We start from the raw sequence: 17,869 nt of genomic DNA, 5'->3' as shown, positions 1-17,869 counted from the left end.
CTCCAGCTGTGTCCCTGAGGAAAGGCTGAGGAGGGAATTTGGGATACTCTCTGTGAGGTAGGCCAGGGAGGGGTGATAGGCCTAGGAAAGGAAAAGCATGTTCTGCCTCTGAGGAACCACCACAGGAAAGGGCTAGGCTGAGGTCCCACGTGGCAGGACTAACCCAGCCCCATCATGAGAAGTGCCAGGGACATAAGGATGGGTTCGACACCAGAACCTTCCCTCACAGAGCTGTCCAGGGCAGAGCAAGCTGCTAGTGGTGCTCCCTCTTAGGGGTGATGTACAGGCCAAGGCTTGGGCCCACCCATCAAAGGAAGGGGACGTGGACATTGGGTTGGATGACCACCCAGGTCTTCTCCTTCCCTAGGGTCCCGCAATGATAACGATAGCCAAGCTGAGCATCCTTTGTGTGTGTGCATTACTCACGTCACTCTAAGAAAAAGGTATCATTGTTATTATTCCTATTTTACAGATGAGAAAACTGAGATCCTGGGCAGTTAAGCAACTTGCCCAAGTTCACCCAGCCAGGCTGGGACTGAACCCGTTTGTCCGCAGAGCCTGTGTTCTTATCCAAGATACAACCTGCTTCTAGGAGTCTGGGGATCTACCATTCTGAAAGGATTAGGGTGCTAAGAACCCCTGACAAGCAGACCAAGGGGAGATAGATCCTTATTTCCAGAGACTTCGGTATTTTATTTCAAGGCAGTCATGAGATTTGCAGACCTCCCCCATCTTAGGTAGCAGATTAGGAAACTCATTTTGTCCACTTAAACTAAGTAGCCACAGCCTCTAAGGACATGGAAATCTAAAATCAGCTCTGACAGACACTCCCTAGAAATTGCAGACTTGAGGTTTTTAAGCGACTGGCACTAATTAAAGGAGAACACAAGAGAGGACCGCGACCTGAACCAACGGCTCACACCCACACAGTGCAATGCTGAGATTTCATTTTTACTTTTTGTAGTCTGCCACAGCCAAAAGGATGGAGATCGGATGTTTTTCAAATTTCAGTTTTCAAACTTCACATTGTGTAATGGTGAAACCTCTTGTTCAGACAAAACCTTCACTTGTGGAATGCCATCATCAAGCATTTGGCATGTGATGATGTTAAGGCTCACGATAGCCACAAGGGGTACGTACTATTATGACCCCCATTTTACAGGTGAGGAAACTCAGTTGCACAAAAGAATCAGTAGCTTTCCCAAGGTTCGTGGTTATTAGGTGGTGAAGGAAGAATTTGAATCCAGAGCTGCTGAAGTTCAGAGGTTGTAGGACTGGGCTGAAGGAGAAAGCCAAGTTGATAAAGCTATCAGCTGAGCTGCCTTGGTTTGGGTCTGGGTGTGTTGGTTTGGAAGAGTCCAGCCCGCTGAGACTCTTGGGGAGTCTTCAGAGCCCTTGGGGAAACTTGCCAGCACCAGAGAGCAGAATAAAACACTGGAAACAACTCAAATGTCCATCAAGGAGTGAATGAATAACCATTCATGGCTTGTGGGACAGCCATACAGTGGAATACTTACTACTCGGTGATAAAGAGAAATGAATTGTTGATGCCTATAATAACTGATGAATTTCAAAATAATCATGTTGAGTGAGAAAAAAACAGACAGAAATGAGTACTGTATGATTGCACTTATGTAAAAGTCTAGAACATTTAAACTAATTGTGACAGCAGAATGGTAGTTGCTTGGGGTGGAGGGAGGGGTGGGAAGGATTCCCAAGGGACCTGAGGAAACCTTCTGAGGTGATCTAGTCACTGTCTTGATTGTGGTGATTGTTTCAAGAGCGTGTGTTTGTGTCTTAAAAAATCATACACTAAAATGTGTGCTATTTATTGAATGGAAGGAATCATATCCCAGTAAAGCTGTTTTAAAAAAAAAAAACAATACACAAAAATAAAAATCTTGTATTTAACAGCAGATCAAGGCAGGAGGTGACTAGCTTAAGCTCACTCAGCACATGGAGGGACTCTGGGGCCCTCCCCATCGTGGGGGATGCAGCCGCGCTCAAGTCCAGCCCCCAGGCTCTACCTCCAGCACCTTGAGGGCCAGATGGCTTCTCTGTAGCCGTGGGCTCTGTCAGCACTGGACAAAGCAAGGCTTTGGCCACAGGATGGGTTGGTCAACAGAGGCAAAGTGGCTGGGAGCTTTACCCCATCAGGCCCAGAAACAATGACAATGACAATGACGATTATTGGGAACACCCCAGAGGTCACTCTAGGCTGCTGTACTCACAACCAGGGAACTTTGACAAAAAACCTGCTGTAAGGATTAGACCAGGCAGTCTCCTCCTCTGAAAGATTAGCCCAACAGACATCCACTGTGCACCTACCAGGCACCAGGGTCTGTCTTCGTCCACTGTCTCATGGGGACCAGATAGGATGGAATGACATTAATGTAGGGGCATGACCCACGATCAACACCCCCCAAATGGCACCTATTACACAGCCATCAAATATTCCCTCGGTGCCTGTTCAGTGCTTGGCCTGATGCTTGAGGACAGGAAAGACACGTGGACAAAGAGCTTTGTCCTAACCCTGAAGCCAGTGGGAACAATGCTGTGAGGGCCAGGAGAAGAAATAAATTACTTCCAGTTGTAGAGAGGTTTCATGGAAGCTGTGGTATGTAAGGGAGGGAAAGGAATTTGTACATGGAGACAGGGTGGTGGTGGGAAGGCAGGCAGAGAACATTCCAGCTATAGGGGGTAGCGTGACCAAAAGCACGATACCTAGGGGACACGGGAGTGGTCTGGCTGCAGCGAGGGCTGGCTCAGGGCCTCAGGAAGCCCCGAGTAGTACGTGGACACATGGGCTCCCCACTCCCACCCCCACAGAAGCCCGCACGCTGCCTGCTGTGTGATCTCACACACTCCGTGGGCGGCCAGCTGCGCTGCTGGCAGGCGTGGTAGCTTCCCCAGCCCCTCTGGAGCCTCAAAGAGCAGAACCAAGGGTCTCAGCTGGAAACTCGGATGGGGGGCAGGGGGTGGGGAAGAACTCCTTCAAGGCTCACTCATCTCACTCATCCCACTCGTCCCAAGCGGCACTGGTGCCTCAAGCCTGGGGCGTTCTCAATGGGCCAGCCAGCCTGAACCAGGCCTCCTGGGAGGCTCTGAAAATGGAAAAACCCTCAAGTTCATCCTTTCAGAAGCTACAGGACTGGTCTTTTAGAACTTTTCCAGATAGTCAAACCCAAAGGACACTGCCATCTGGTGGCCAAGAAAGCCAGACAGCAGGAGGGTTGGGAGCGTCCCTAGTGCTGAGGGCCACAAAGGCAGAAACGGTTGAGTTACTAATTTCAGAAGGGGACCAAAATTATGCTAGCACACAGCTTAGGGTTGAAACGAAGTCTTATTTCTGGCTGCCATGCTCCCTGAGGTCCCGGCATTATCCCTGTACAGAGGAGGAAACTGCCCCTGGGGAGATTAGATGCCAGAGCTAAGGTCACAGCTGGGTCACAGCTGCAGAGTGGGTCATATACGAGCCCAGCAGCACTGGTCCCCCATCAGTGCCCATGAATGGCCAAAGTGATTCTCAGTGTGTGGTACCCAAAACCTTTCAGAAGGTAAAGGGGGGGGGGATTTCATAAGATGCCTTTTCCTTTCCCTTATAATCATACAGTGAAAATTTCCAGACTAAACAGTGTGCACTGGCTTCATCTAGTCCCGACGGCCAATGGGATGTGTGGTCGTGTGTTCCCTGTGTTTCAAAAATTTAATTTCCAGTAAGGCATAGCCTACATAACCAAAAGCTCTTTGAGATACACAATAATAACTTTTAAGAGTGTAAGAGGGTCCTAAGACAATAAAAGTTTGAGAACTTCTGATTTAAAGAAACATTATTTTTTAATAAAACAAAGCTACACACAGTAAAACATTCCCTTTGTTCTGACATAATTGAATGAACTCTGTAAGACACTAATTTTTAGGCTGACCGGAATTCTAACTGCCATTTCTATGGACCTACGATTAATGAAATACACACAAGTGAGTGAATAAAGAATGTTGACTATCTACCTGGTAAGCACAACTTGGAGCGATTTATTTGTGTCACCTCATTTAATCCACACAGCCACGGTTTGTAGCAGACGCTATTATTACATTTTATGCCTGTGCACACCAAGAAATTGAGTGGCCCAGCTGGGAGGTACTGGAGCTTGGACTCTGTCCCAGGCAGTCTGTCTTCAAGCCTCTCTACCCACTATCCTAACTGCTGTAAGATTTAACACCCCTTCAATGCAATGTACTTGATGAGAGACAGAAGTCTTTCAAAATACTGACAACAGAGGGGATCACCAGTGTCGCCCAACATCTTCACTTTGTAGACGGGAAAAGTGAAGTGCAGAGAGGGGAAGTGACTTGCCGAAGATCACAGAGCAAAGACTCACCATCGGCTGGGCGTGGTGCTCCTGCGGAGGAGCCCTTAGAACTCCAGCGCAAGGAAGCCTTGTAATTACTCCTTCAGAGCCTGTGAGCAAGCAACATCCAGACATGACAAGAGACAACACCTCCAACAAAAGTGGCTCAACTTTATTGCAGGGAAGCTAGGGAGGAGGAGGGCACGTGAGGGTCTCCGCAAGAACTGCCATGGCTGAGCAGGACTGCCTGGCCTCGGGTGTGTCTGGAGGCAGGAGAAGATCAGCGTCCTGGAAGAGACGAGAAGTTAGACGGAGCGAAAGCACCACCTGCTGTGCACACGAAGGCACTGCAAAAGGAGCAGAGGTTCACGAAGAGGCAGCTGTGGGCGGTGAAGTGGGAAACCCAGGTAACCAAGCGGAACCAGCCCTGCAGTATTCAGCCCTGCACTCTACTCCCACCACGTCTGTTACAGTTGGGTTGGCTGGAACCCATGAGTCTCGCTACAGCCAATCTCCGCCAACACCTGCTGGGGAACTTCCCGGGCTTCTGGGATGGTATTCCCCGTCCTGTTTCAACTCACACTGGGGAGGCAATGAACAAAATCACAAGCAAACAATCTGCTGATGAACAGGTCGTCGAGGTGACTTCATAACCCAGAAACACTCAAACCTGGCTTCAAATTGGTCACTGGGGAGCATCTTAAAACAGACGGAGCAAGATGCTGCAGGGATGTGTGGGGGAAAGCTCATCTCACCAAGCTCTGTGCATCTCAATCTGCAGGAGCCTCTCCACTACACATGCCTGCTGACATGCTTGTCCAAACACAGCAGCTGGTATCGAGAATGTGCTTCAAAATAATGGGCAAAGATGAAACGAAAGAATGACGGCAATCACTTATCAGTGAATCTGGGTAATGGGTACGTAGAGATTCATTTTACTGCTCATATGTTTTAAAGCTTCCATAATAAAAAAGCAAAGAAAAATAAATTAATTAAAAACTATGCGAATTATTCAGCTGGAGAAAGGAATAAAGTGTTGATCTGTGGTACAGCTTGGATGAATCCTGAAAACATTATGCTAAGTGAAATTGTATGGTTCCTTTTAAATGAACCACCCAGAAGAGGCAAATCGAGAGGCCAAATGCAGATTAGTGGCTCCCAGGGGCGGTGCAGTGGAGAGTGACCACTTAATGGGTTCGGGGCATTTTTCTGGGGTGATAATGCTTTGAAACCAGAGTTGCACAACATTGGGAATGCAATGACTCTACTAAGTAGTACACTTTAATTGTATGTTATGTGAATTTCGCCTCAATAAATTTAAAAACTACTACGAGAAGAACACACATCAAGTTACCCATGGTTTACAACTGGCAGGCATGGCTTTTTAGTTGAACAAGATTCACATGCTCAGGACAGGAGTCTCCAATGCGAGGGGTCTATGTCGGGGCTCCCCCATGTGGTTCGCCTCCTCAGGAAATGCTGGCTCTTCCCTGACTCCATCCTTTCTTGTCAGAGCACTTTAATCAACCACAATCTTATAATCAGACACGGAGGCCCAGTATGAAACAGGGCGACCGGGTATAGATGGAGGGCCCCAGAAGGCCACCCATCACTCTCCTCCAAAACCCCTAGGGGTGGCAGGACCCATAGGAGCAACACTGATCCGCAGCATGGTGGAAACGTATCTCTTTGAGGACCATCCTGCATTTTCAGAGGGCTTTCCCAGTAAACCCCACACAGCAGGAAAACAGGATAGAGGTTGTGGCCCCATTTTAGAGAGGAAAGGCCTAAGTCTCTAGAATGGAAGAAGTATTCGAAGTCACAGTGTGAAATGAGGACACCGTTATTCATCCTAGGCTCATTCCTGATCACAGCTGTGTCCATGGACAGAAAGGGGATGAGGAACACAGGTGCATCTGACATTTGCATGTGACGTCACCTCATACACAGGACACGGCCACAGCCCACCAGTCAGTTGTAGCTGGCCTCTGCCCGGGAGCTCTCGCGGGCCCATTCACAGGGACGAGGCCACCGGCCACGACGGAACTCTGATTCGGGACGCCTCTCATTCTGCCTCTGCCCCTTGCCTGTGTGGGGCTTGGGTCAAGTCCCCTCCCCTCTCCAGGCCTCAAGTTTCTCAATGGCACTGAACACTGATCCACGTCAGGGATGTGGCAGTCACTGTAATTCAAGCATGACAAGGGCAGTGACAGCCAGGGAGGGCTGTGCCATGAAGGATGCTGGAGCTGGGCACAGAGGGAAGGAGCGTTGAATCGGTAAGTGAGGTCTGTCCTGGATCCACAGTGCACAGTCCAGCACAGTGCCACACTTTCGTGCCTCTCTGGATTGTGGACCATTAAAGGGGACATCTAGCTTGGACATGAGGATTGTTTTTATACCAGTCAGGGCAGAGGGCATGCTCGGGAAGCTGACAGCGTTCTGAGTGGGGAGAGAGGCCAAGCTGAATTAACTTACCTGGTCAGTGCGCAGGCGCATGGGGCCAGGGCATAGGGCCCTCTCGGATGGGACAGTTTATCAAAGTATTGCTCAGGCTCATACACTCTATACTTAAACCCTGTTGATCATGAGATGCGCTCCCCGAGTCATAAAAGGGAGCCTGGGAGACATAACACAGTGCTCTGTGTACTCTCAGGGGGCTGTAAGGATTCCCTGAACTCGGGATTTGCATTAGATAATGAAATATTTTGTACAAGGGCTGGGGCCTCACCCACCTGCTCCCTTTGGTCCATCCTGGGCCCAGGGGTCTAGGCCCTTGCTACTTGGGGCCAAGGTAGGAAACAGCCTTTCCTGTTTTCTCCAGAGTCTCCAGCAGAAGGTCCACGCTGTGCTCAGAGTTGATGCAAACCTTCTTGTTGGGCAGGTCAATGTCAAACTCAACTCCTGCAGGAAAAGGAAGTGGGGTGTGTGGGGAGGAAGCAGAGACCCTCCCAGTCAGAGCCAGAGAGTTCAGGCTCCAGAATTCTTATTTACAACCACCTTCCCCTTTCCTCCATGCCAGGGATCAGCAAACTCTTCCTATAAAGCGCCAGAGTCATGTTTTACGCACTGGGGGCCACATGGACTCAGCTGCATATTCTTCTCCTCGTATTGTTTTTACGCCCCTTTAAAAATGTAAAAACCATTCTCCGCTGCACAAAAACAGACTGTGGGCTAGATCTGGCCCATAGACCATAGTTTGCCAATCCCTGCTCGAGACTGGGGCTCCTTTTAAGTTTTCTCTTCTTTTTCATTTCAAAAGTAATTGATACAGACACACCATTAAAAAAAAAAAAGCAAATATTTCTGAATAAAACTAGAGAGTGGCAGGCCTCCAGAAGTCACTACAAACAGCATGGCATCCACACAGGCTTTCTCCCAGACTGACAAATGGAAAGTCAGTCCCCTAAAAAGCATCATCCGCTATAAACAGGTCTTGCTATATTTCACTTTCCAGTGTCCAGGGTGTCTTGCCATCTCAGCATATACAGATGTACCTCATTCCCTTTTTAACAGCTACACTGCCTTCCACAGTGTGGAAGCCCCGTAGCTACTCGATCCCCTGCCGCAATGCTACAGTAAACATACCTGAACACAAAACTTGTGAAAATATTTCTGTACCATGAATCTACAGAATGGAAATTGGGGAGCAACAGACTGGCACATTTTAAATGTGGATATTGTAAAACCACCCTCCTAAAAGGGCTCTGCTAATTTCAAGCCACCCTCCCTTTCCCCCAGAGCAGTCCATGGAAATACCTAGAATGTCTTGTTGAAACAATGGAATGCAGAGGGAAAGCCCTTGATAGGTTCTAGACCTGGCTTCACCAATGACTTGTTGGATGACTACAGGCGGGTCCTGCCCATTCCAGGCCTCAGTTTCCCCATCTTTACATGAAGGAATTGGGGGTGGCCAGGCCCTGTGGTTCACATATGGTATCAGCTATGCTTCCTCAGGCCCAGTACTGCTCATCTAAGGCCCCAACTCAGAAAATCCTTCTGAGCCACCTCAAGAGGCCACCCAAGCAGAGATAGGAGTGAAAGATGGGGAGAAACCCGTCCAAGTTCAAAGGGAGATCCCCAAACATCAAAAAGTCTTAAAAAGCCCACGGCATAGGATTATCATAACGCCTGAATTTGTATCTGACGGATACTGAGGGAGAAAAGACTGCAACGTGTCCTTGCTGCACACTGGATTTTTGTCTTTTGGTTCAGAAGTGTCTCCCTCCTCTTTGGAATAAGTATTTTGGTAGCATCATAGACCTGGAAGAAACTCTGGGATCATCTAACCCAGTGGGTTTCAAACTGTGTTCCTTGCAGCCCAGCTTCCTGGTCGGGTGTCCTCAAGCCGTCAAGGGTGAAGGCAGGCGCGCCCTCACCCCTCAGTTCATCCAGAACGTGCCATGTCACATTGGAGGGGCTTCCGAGCAGTTTCACTCTGACGGGATCCACAGCAGAAGCTGACGTAGGCTGACACGCCCATACACAGCCAGGGAGACGCCGGCCCCAGGAAGAAGAGGCCACAGTCACACGGCAAGTCAGCAGCCAGGTTTTTCCTACTGCTTCAGACTCTTTCAAATTAAGATTCCAGTTTCCAGGACTAGAAACCAGCCACTGACTCACTTTGGGCAAGTCCCTTCCCCTCCTGGGCTCTGGTGTCAACATCCCCATTTCACAGATGGAAAAGCCAGCTCAGAGGAACGCTCCAAGTGTAATGGGATCACATCCACGTGGAAGCCCTTTGAAATCTGGGTATCATCTAGGGCTTTATTTTTATTTTTTTAAAGATTTTATTTATTTATTTGACACAGAGAGAGAGAGCCAGCGAGAGACGGAACACAAGCGGGGGGAGTGGGAGAGGAAGAAGCAGGGTCCCAGCGGAGAAGCCTGATGTGGGGCTCGATCCCAGAACGCCGAAATCACGCCCTGAGCCGAAGGCAGAGGCTTAACGACTGAGCCACCCAGGCGCCCCAGAATAACAGTTTTCTAAATATGTCCAGAAGAGGCGCTTTAGGAGTTCTGCACATGACTCGAGTCAAAGTTCGTTTTTTGTTTTTTTTTTAAATATTACAATTTTCTAAAGGTTAATAGAAAATGATACTCCACTGAATCATTTGCAGAATGACCACACTGAAGCTCACCAACATATTAACTAGTGCTGTCAGAACTGTGAGCTAGACTGTGTGGCCGAATCCCAGCTCTGCCACTTACTGACCGTGTGAGCTCAGCGAAGTCGCTCAACCTCTCTGAACTTCAGTTCCTCCTCCTTATAATGGAGACGGTTCAAGAAGCCACCTAAATGGCTCTGGTGAGGAACAGATGATGTGGTCCACAGAAGCCACCAAGCAGAGTACTGGGCACATGTTAAACACTGAGCTCAACACATTTTAGTTTTCCTGTTATTATCAGCTTCAGCTCAAGCTTCTCCTGCTCCACGTCTGCAGGCATTGGAACACAATTTAAGTGCATCGGCCTCCCCGACCTCACCCCTGTTCGAGGGCCACTCACTCACCTCCCAGCTTGTTGAGCACCCGGCTGACCGCATTAGAACAGCCTTCACAGGTCATGTCCACGGAGAACTCGTGCTTCTAAAACAAACAAAGGGGACCATGAGCCAGTCCTGCAGCAGGACCCACACGCCCCACCAGCACGCAGGCCCACGCAGGGGCCAAGACAGAGCACAGAGAGACAGGGCAAGATCTGGCTGTCGTCAGACTCACCAGTCGCCTGTTTCTGAGCCTCGCTCTATTAGACTGTAAAGTGGAGCGAAGTAAGGGTTTCTCCATCTCACAGGCTGTTGTACTGAATGAGATAATCCCTATAAATCCTCTAGCGGTGTCTAGCACACAATGTGTAGAATCACCTGGGAAGCTAGTTTAAAACGCTGATTTCTAGTCTTACCTTCAAAATCTTGATTCTTGAGCTATGGGTTTGTCTCGAGACCACCGATAACCCTGACATGGGTGGGCCCATGGCCTCTGAACAATGCTGATCTGTTGGTCTCATTTACGCATCAGAAGATAATCTGCAATACAATCACCTGGGAACTCGCAAAAACTACAAATTCTGATCAAGAAGTGTGGGCTGGGGCATCTACTCTGGCTAATAAGAGTCTCTGGTATTCTGATACACGGAGCTCTCTGTTCTCATCCACGTGCCTCACTGTCAGAGGCAACACCTGAGTCCTGGGAAGGGAAGGGATTTGCCTGGGCTCCCAGTGGGTTGGAGGCTGGGTCAGTAAGGGGACCCAGACTCCCGGACTCTTCATTCGGGCTCAACATCCTGTAGTCTCCAAGGGCCTGAAGGCAAGCTTTGTTCAGTTCACTAATGCAACCTGATCCTTGAACAGCGCCTGGCACACAGTAGGTGCTTACTACTTTTTGTTGAGTGAGCAGATGATTGACACAGCTGGCTGAGGACCTCTGGGTCCCTCCTTAGCTTTCAGACAAAGATTACTATACCAATACATCTTCTATTTTAAAATCTCTGGAGGGACGCCTGGGTGGCTCAGTTGGTTAAGCTTCTGCCTTCGGATCAGGTCATGATCCCAGGTCCTGTGCGATCGAGTCCCACAACGGGCTCCTTGCTCAGCAGGAGCCTGCTTCTCCCTCTACCCATTGCTCCCCCTGCTTGTACACTCTCTCCCCCCCTCTCTCTGACAAATAAATAAATATAATTTAATTAAATAAATAAATAAAATCTCCAGAAGACAGACCAGCCTCAGTTCCCAGCTCTGGCACTTACAAGCTGTATGACCACGAATAAGTTATTTAACTCCTCATGCCTTGGTTTCTACAGCTGCAAAATGGGTATGAGAGTCCCTTCTCCAGGTTAGTGAATGAGATAATCATTTTAAGTGTGGGAGCCAGCATGCAAGATGGCCCCAGTGGCCTCCACCTCCTGAGTATTTATGTCCTGGAGAAGTCCCCTTTCCACAATGTCTCAGGGTTGGTCTGTGTGTCCAGCAGAATATGGCTGAAGTGATGTTATGTGACTTCTGAGACCAGGTCATGAAAAACATCGTGGCTTCTTTCTCGCTCTCTCTCTGGAGGAAGCTGGCTGCAACATCTTAAAGACCCTCAAGCAACCCTATGGAGAGGTGCTCATGGTGAGCAACTGGGTGTCCAGCCAACAGCTATGTGAGGGAGCCACTGTGGAGGCCGACGCTCCTTCAGATGACTAAGCCCCCGCAGACACCTTCGCTGCAGCTTCATCAGACGCCCCGCGCCAGGGACACCGCGCAAAGCTGCCCCCAGATTCCCAACTCTCAGAAACTAAGAATTAATAAACGTTTACCCTTTTCAAGGCCTCTGGGTGGCTCAGTCAGTTAAGCATCTGCCTTCGGCTCAGGTCATGATCCCGGGATCCTGCAATCGAGGCTCACATTGGGCTCCTGGCTCAGTAGGGAGTCTGCTTCGCCCTCTACCCTTCCCCCCTGCTAGTGATCTCTTTCTCTCTCTCCCTCAAATAAATAAATAACATCTTTAAAATAAAATAAACGTTTTCATTTTCAACCACCAAGGTCTGGGGTCATTCCTCAGGAACAACAGGTAACTAAAACATTAAGAGATTGGAGCCTACTGGTAGTCTCCAGTGAGTGAAAAATTAGCCATTGAGTTATTATTAGTTTATTCCACAGCTCTCTTTTCTTTCACTTCAGAAAACAATGGCTACTTTCATTCCAAAATATTTTTTTAAGATTTTATTTATTTATTTATTTGAGAGAGAGAGAGAGACTGAGAGGGAGAGTATGTGTGAGCACGAGCCGGGGGAGGGGCAGAGGGAGAAGGAGAAGCAGACTCCCTGCTCGGCAGGGAGCCTGAACTTGGGGCTCGATCCCCAATCCCAAGACCCTGGGATCATGACCTGAGCCGAAGGCAGATGCTTAACCAACTGAGCCACCCAGGTGCCCAGGCATCCAAGCATTCCAAAATATTTCAAATTTGTTATCTCAATTGGAATTCTGGACATAGCAATGTTTGTTGCTGGAAGACCTCAGGCAAAAATCCCTGTGCCCCTTAAAAAAAAAAAAAAAAAAAAAAATCCCTGTGCCTTAAGGGCCCAGTCATCTTATCTTACCAAAAAGGTATTAGCCAACTCAAGCTTTCTCAACCTCAGTGCACAGAAGAATGACTTGGGGACTTGAGGACGTGCAACTCTGCAAGCAGCTGCTCCTATTAGCTCTGAGGCTCTGGACTAGGCCCTGGGACTCTCTCCATTTTTAACCCACTGGGGAGACACAGGGAGGCAAGACCACACACCTGAGAAAAACTGGACTAATGGTTTCTCAAGCTCTTTCCAAGTCTCAGAACATGTTTGGGTCTGGCTTATCATCATGCCGTCCAGGGGAAACTAAGACCAAGAGTTAAGAGTTTGGGGGGCGCCTGGGTAGCGCAGTCGTTAAGCGTCTGCTTTCGGCTCAGGGCGTGATCCCTGCGTTCCGGGATCGAGTCCCACATCGGGCTCCTCGGCTAGGAGCCTGCTTCTTCCTCTCCCACTCCCCCTGCTTGTGTTCCCTCTCTCGCTGGCTGTCTGTCACATAAATAAATAAAAAAATCTTAAAAAAAAAAAAAAAGAGTTAAGAGTTTGGTTTTCCACTATTTTCCTGAGGCCAAATCTGCAAAACCTGCCTTAAAGAAAACGGTTATTTTTTCTTTTCTTCTAAACACCCCTGATTCCTTTAGCTTGTTGTATGACTACTTAACAACAACCACAACAAATTCTGGAAAACAGGATTTGCAGCAAGTATTTCAAACTCTTGTCTGTAAGGTGTGCTCCTCAGACCAACAGTATCAGCTTGCAAAATGCAAGATCTTAGGTCCCACCCCAGGCCTCCTGAATCAGAATCCTCATTTTAACAAGAAACCCAGGAGGTGCCTGGCTAGCTCAGTCCGAGCAGCGTGCAACTCTTGATACCAGGGCTGTGAGCTCAAGCCCCACGTTGGGTGGAGAGAGAGCTTAAAAAAATAAAATCTTAAAAAAAACAACAACAAAAAACACAAAAAAACCCAAGAGACCCAGTTTATTCCTGCCCACATTACGGTTTGAGATGCTGTTCTAGAATGTGAACTGGCAAACTACAGCCTGCCTGTGAGCTGGTTTTATACAGTTTTACTGGAACACTGCTAAGCCCACTGGCTTACTTTCACACTGGAATGGCAGTGTTGAGTGTTGTAAAGGGACCACATGGTCCGTGAGGCCTAAAGCATTTCAAGTATTCACCTGGCCCTTTCAGGAAAAAGTGTGCTGACTCCTGCTCTAGAATAACCAACAGACAACCCAGATTTGTCAACAGCTTGCACTTGTATACCCACCCACCCAAAGACTCAGAGTTTGCACGACCCATGTAAGACCTAAATCTATGGAGTGCCCTATGGGCCAAATGCTCTGTACACAGTATCTTAAGTTAGTTCTCACTGGGCTTGGAAAGGGAGCTAGAGACCCTATTTTACTCCAGAGGAAACGGAAGTTCCCAGGCGTTCACTGAGCCGCCCACAGTCATGAGGCGAGTCTGGGCCAAGGCTGGGATGTGAACCCAGGCCTTCCGGGCTCCAGGGACATATTGCTAGCTGTGGAACAGCCAACAGTACTGAGAGCTGCCACCGTGACCCTGACTCTCAGCAAGAGCTCTGGAAGTGGGACACCTTGTGAAGAACAAGTTTATGCTGCCCAAGAACCTAAAGTCAACAGATACGTGAAGCTTTCTGCTGCTGCCTACAGAAAGGGTCTCCTTTCATCCTCCCCAGCACAGAGGTCAGAAGCCAGGAGGCAGCTTCTGGGTGGCAAACGCGACAATTCAGTGCTCTTCCCCTCAACTCGGGAGTTGCACAAGTCAGTTTGGGGGTGGTAGAAAATCTACTTCACGGACAGAGTAATCCATGCTTTACAGAGAATCCCAAGATCAGCCCTCTTTTGCTTCAGCCCCTCAGAGCCTCAGACAGGTCTGTCACCTCTTAAGACAGGTCCTTTAAAACAATGAAAACGTCCAGGAAACTGCAATTCTTTAACAGAATCTCAGAACTGGAAGGGCAGAAATGCAGTGGGGTTACCTTGTCCAGCGCCCTCCCAGAGAAGGAAGTCTTTCTCAAATATCCAGGATATTTCGTCTTTGAACACAATGTCGATTAGGAGTTTACGAATACTAATATTTGAATGCGGACTACATGCCAGGCATTGTTCTCGACACTTTGCACACATTACCTTGTTTAATCATCACAAGGTTCCCATGAGATGGCCATTATTATCCTTTCTTGACAGACAAGGGAGCTGAGATTCAGAGGGTAGGTCACTCAGGGTGACACAGCTAGTGAGGAACAGAGCCCAGACTGAAAATGTCTTCAAAGCCTAAACTCTTAACCACTATGGTCCTTGTTAGAATGGGGTTCACACCTGCCTGCCTTTAGTTCTACCCCACTTGTCCTAGGTCGACACAAGAGCTGCCATTTCTTGGGGACTAGCGATGTCAGTGGCTAGGCTACGTATTCTACTGGCATTTTTCCAGGTAATACTAACAACAGTCCTTTGAGATCACATTTTATCCCCATTTTACAGATGAGGAAATAAAGGCACAGGGAGGTAAAGCGGCTTGCCCAAGGTCACCCAGTTGATAAGCAAGGGCACAGATTTTTCAAAGAGGCTTCTGAGATTCCAAGTTTTTGTCTGAGAAACCTCTCAGGTGATACATGCACCAGTTTTGACCACAGGCCCTTGACTAATACCCTCCTCTCTTCTGCTGCTCAGCTTGTAATATGGTGCCACATGCCCTCTTCATTCTGACCACCTCCTCTGGAGGGTCTTTTGTTTGTCGAAATCTCCAGAAGTGAACACAGGATAGAGTGATCCTCAAGCCGGCCTTCCCTTCACCGCCACCCTCTACAAAAACCTGGTGACCCTGACTATCCCAGTCCCAGCGTGTTTAATGCTGTCCTCTTAACATTGCCACAGGCATCTGATTTACTCCAGTAGGAGGGCTGATAATGTCAGGTTCTTTGTCCATACTTTGTGCTGTCTGAGGATTTGTCTCAAGGCACCTGGCAAGACCCAAGGGAAATGACACCTGAGATGTTTGTGACTTGGCCCAGGCGGCCTCTGGCTTACCTGCCAGCTCCCCAAAGCTAGGCTGCTAAGACACAGGGCATCTGTGGGACACCTCTGGGTACCCACTTGAAGCACAGCCATAAACTAGGCACCCTGGGGGAAACTGCTAAACACCACGTGACCCCAACCAGGATCTACAGGACGCACTTGGCATCACAGCGTACTCTCAATCCGGTGTAACTGCTTTTGTCTGGCGTTTATTTCCCAAGTGGTCAGGTCAGGAGAGACTGGGAGCCTGAAGATAAGGGACTTAATCCTGCCTCCACCCAACGCCTAAAGGCGTCTCCTCCAGTTAAGTTACTGGGCTTTTTCTCTTTTTATCTGCCAAAGTCTTAATTTCTTCTCTACAAAATGAGACCCTGAGCAACCACGTATGGGCATTAAGATGGAGTGGCAAAGGCGCCTAAGACCCGCTCATTCCTCCCCAAACTCTGAGCAACTGGCAACTTTGAGCAGGTCCCTTAACCTTTCATGGGCTCCTGGGTTCAGGTTCAGAAAGTGATCGGTAGGAAAGGTTAAAAGCACTGTTGTCTCCATTCAGTGTCGCCCAGGGCTGAACTGAAAATGGGCCAGAGTGCGCAGGGGGAAGGAAAGAAAATCACGGATCTCTGAAAACCTGCCCCGTCCAGGAAGCAACAGCCACCCCACCCCCACCGCCATTCCCCCTTTCATGCCAGCTCCGCAGTCAGGGGCAAACAGAGGGAAGGCGCAGGGACTAGACGTCCCAGTTCCAGCTCGCCACCCGCTCCCTGGGTGAGCTCGGCGACTCTGCCCTTCCCTGGGTCTCAGTTTCCCCGTCTATGCAGGGACGGGTTGGGCTTGTAACCACTGGAGGCCTTACAGCTCCGATGCTCTGAGGCTTAACTCCGACATAAAACCCCTTTCGGATCGGATTTTCTGGAGGGTCACAGAAGCTGGAAGTAGATGGGGAGGAATTGAGAAGGCAGGCAAAAAAGCTCCGGCTGCGGCCTGAGCACTTGAAGACCGACGTGTGGCCGATCGACGGGCGGTGCAGCCGAGGCGCAAGCCTGGGGTCCGGGTCTGCGCGGGGAGGGAGCGAGCAGGCACTCACCGGCATGACTATGGATGTGCTGGCGGCGGCGGTGGCGGTGACGGCGGCTGCGGCAGGACGCTTCTGCCCGCTCGGAGCGCTAGCCCGGCTGTGCTTCCGGGGCTGGGCGCCGGCAAGAGCCGCCCCTCCCGCCAGGCCCCGCCCCCACCCGGCCCGCTGGCAGTTAGGCCCTGCCCCCTGGCCCCGCGGGCCGAGAGCCACCTGACCTTCGTTGGCCGCCCCGCCTCCTTTCGGCGGGCGGGGCGGCAGACTCCCCACTCGCCTGGGCCAGCCTCCAACGCCTACTGGTCATTCTTAGACCACCTGCTCTGTGTCAGGCGTGTATTAGGGGAAGGGAATAAGCTCCCCCCCCCCCCCCGCAGTGAAGACGACAGACTCCGCCCCTCCCTAAAGGGACAATCACATTTACTGATGTAAATGAGTCCCAACCTTGAGCCTGCACCGCGTTAGGTATCCAAGGTGCACCAGTGAAAAAGACGTCACGCAGTCGGGAGCCAAGGAAGCAGGTGGCGAAAAGGCGGTGTTAGAGGGGCTGTATCACGGGGGCAGAGAAAGGAGCTCTCACACTGGAGTGGGCTGGGGGCGGGAGAGAGGTTCTGGGTGAGGTTTCCGGATGAGGTAATCTGAGTCACGGGTGGAGGGTCCACGTTCATCTGATGAAGGAAGAGGAGCTATTTGGGAAGGAGGGAGGCAGAGGGAACAGCAAGCACAGAAGTGGGAAGACAAGAGTGGGCTTGAGAGGCAGGCACAAAGAGAGGTGGAGAAAGGAAGCGACAAGGATGAGATCCACAGCCATGGGTGAAGACAGATGAAGGCAGAGGCGCTCTAGGACACTAACAGAGAAACAGGCCTGCGGGACTGGGAACTTCAGCCACACACACACACCCCTCTACATAGACACAAGCATGGGGGGGGCTCCCCTTGGAATACCCAAGGAACCTGGCCAGAGGGGCCCAGTCTGAGTAGTTTCAAGGAGCTCTCATCAACAGAACTGCTTGGACAGCTTATTAACAACCCAGATTTCTAGGCTTCGGGCTAGATGCACTTCCCCTCGATCTCAAGGCATACTTTTAGTACTCCTCCTCTGCTTGGTTTGGGGAACCACTGGTTGAGGAAAACTAGTCTTAATACATGAAACCTTTCCGAGAAAGTGTGATTATTGATTTCTTTTCTCACCTCCATTTCATTTTTTTTTGTTTGCTCTATGAAAATAGATCTAGACTCTAATTTTTTTTTTTTTTTAAGATTTTATCTGACAGCAAGCACAAGCAGGGGGAGCTGCAGAGAGAAAGGGAGAAGCAGACTCCTCACTGAGCAAGGAGACTGATGCGGGGCTGGCAGCGCTTGATCCCAG

The 17,869-nt window shown here is 49.6% G+C and overlaps 1 protein-coding gene across 1 annotated transcript; it reads right to left on the bottom strand.

Moving 5' to 3' along the window:
• Positions 1-4,500: 4,500 nt before the first annotated feature.
• On the bottom strand, positions 4,501-16,654 carry ATOX1 (antioxidant 1 copper chaperone). The gene is made up of 4 exons (XM_045815331.2): positions 16,516-16,654; positions 9,859-9,934; positions 7,082-7,250; positions 4,501-4,637 (listed from the first exon to the last, which is right to left on the bottom strand). The coding sequence occupies exons 1-3, from the start codon at positions 16,519-16,521 to the stop codon at positions 7,126-7,128; spliced, it is 207 nt and encodes a 68-aa protein (XP_045671287.1). The 5' UTR covers positions 16,522-16,654; the 3' UTR covers positions 4,501-4,637; positions 7,082-7,125.
• Between the last annotated feature and the right edge of the window lie 1,215 nt (positions 16,655-17,869).

This window comes from Ursus americanus, chromosome 15 (assembly GCF_024610735.1).
Source record: "Ursus americanus isolate L20-20 chromosome 15, mUrsAme1.1.p, whole genome shotgun sequence".
In the NCBI taxonomy this organism is placed as follows: domain Eukaryota; kingdom Metazoa; phylum Chordata; class Mammalia; order Carnivora; family Ursidae; genus Ursus; species Ursus americanus.
This window is presented reverse-complemented; position numbering and strand designations above follow the sequence as displayed.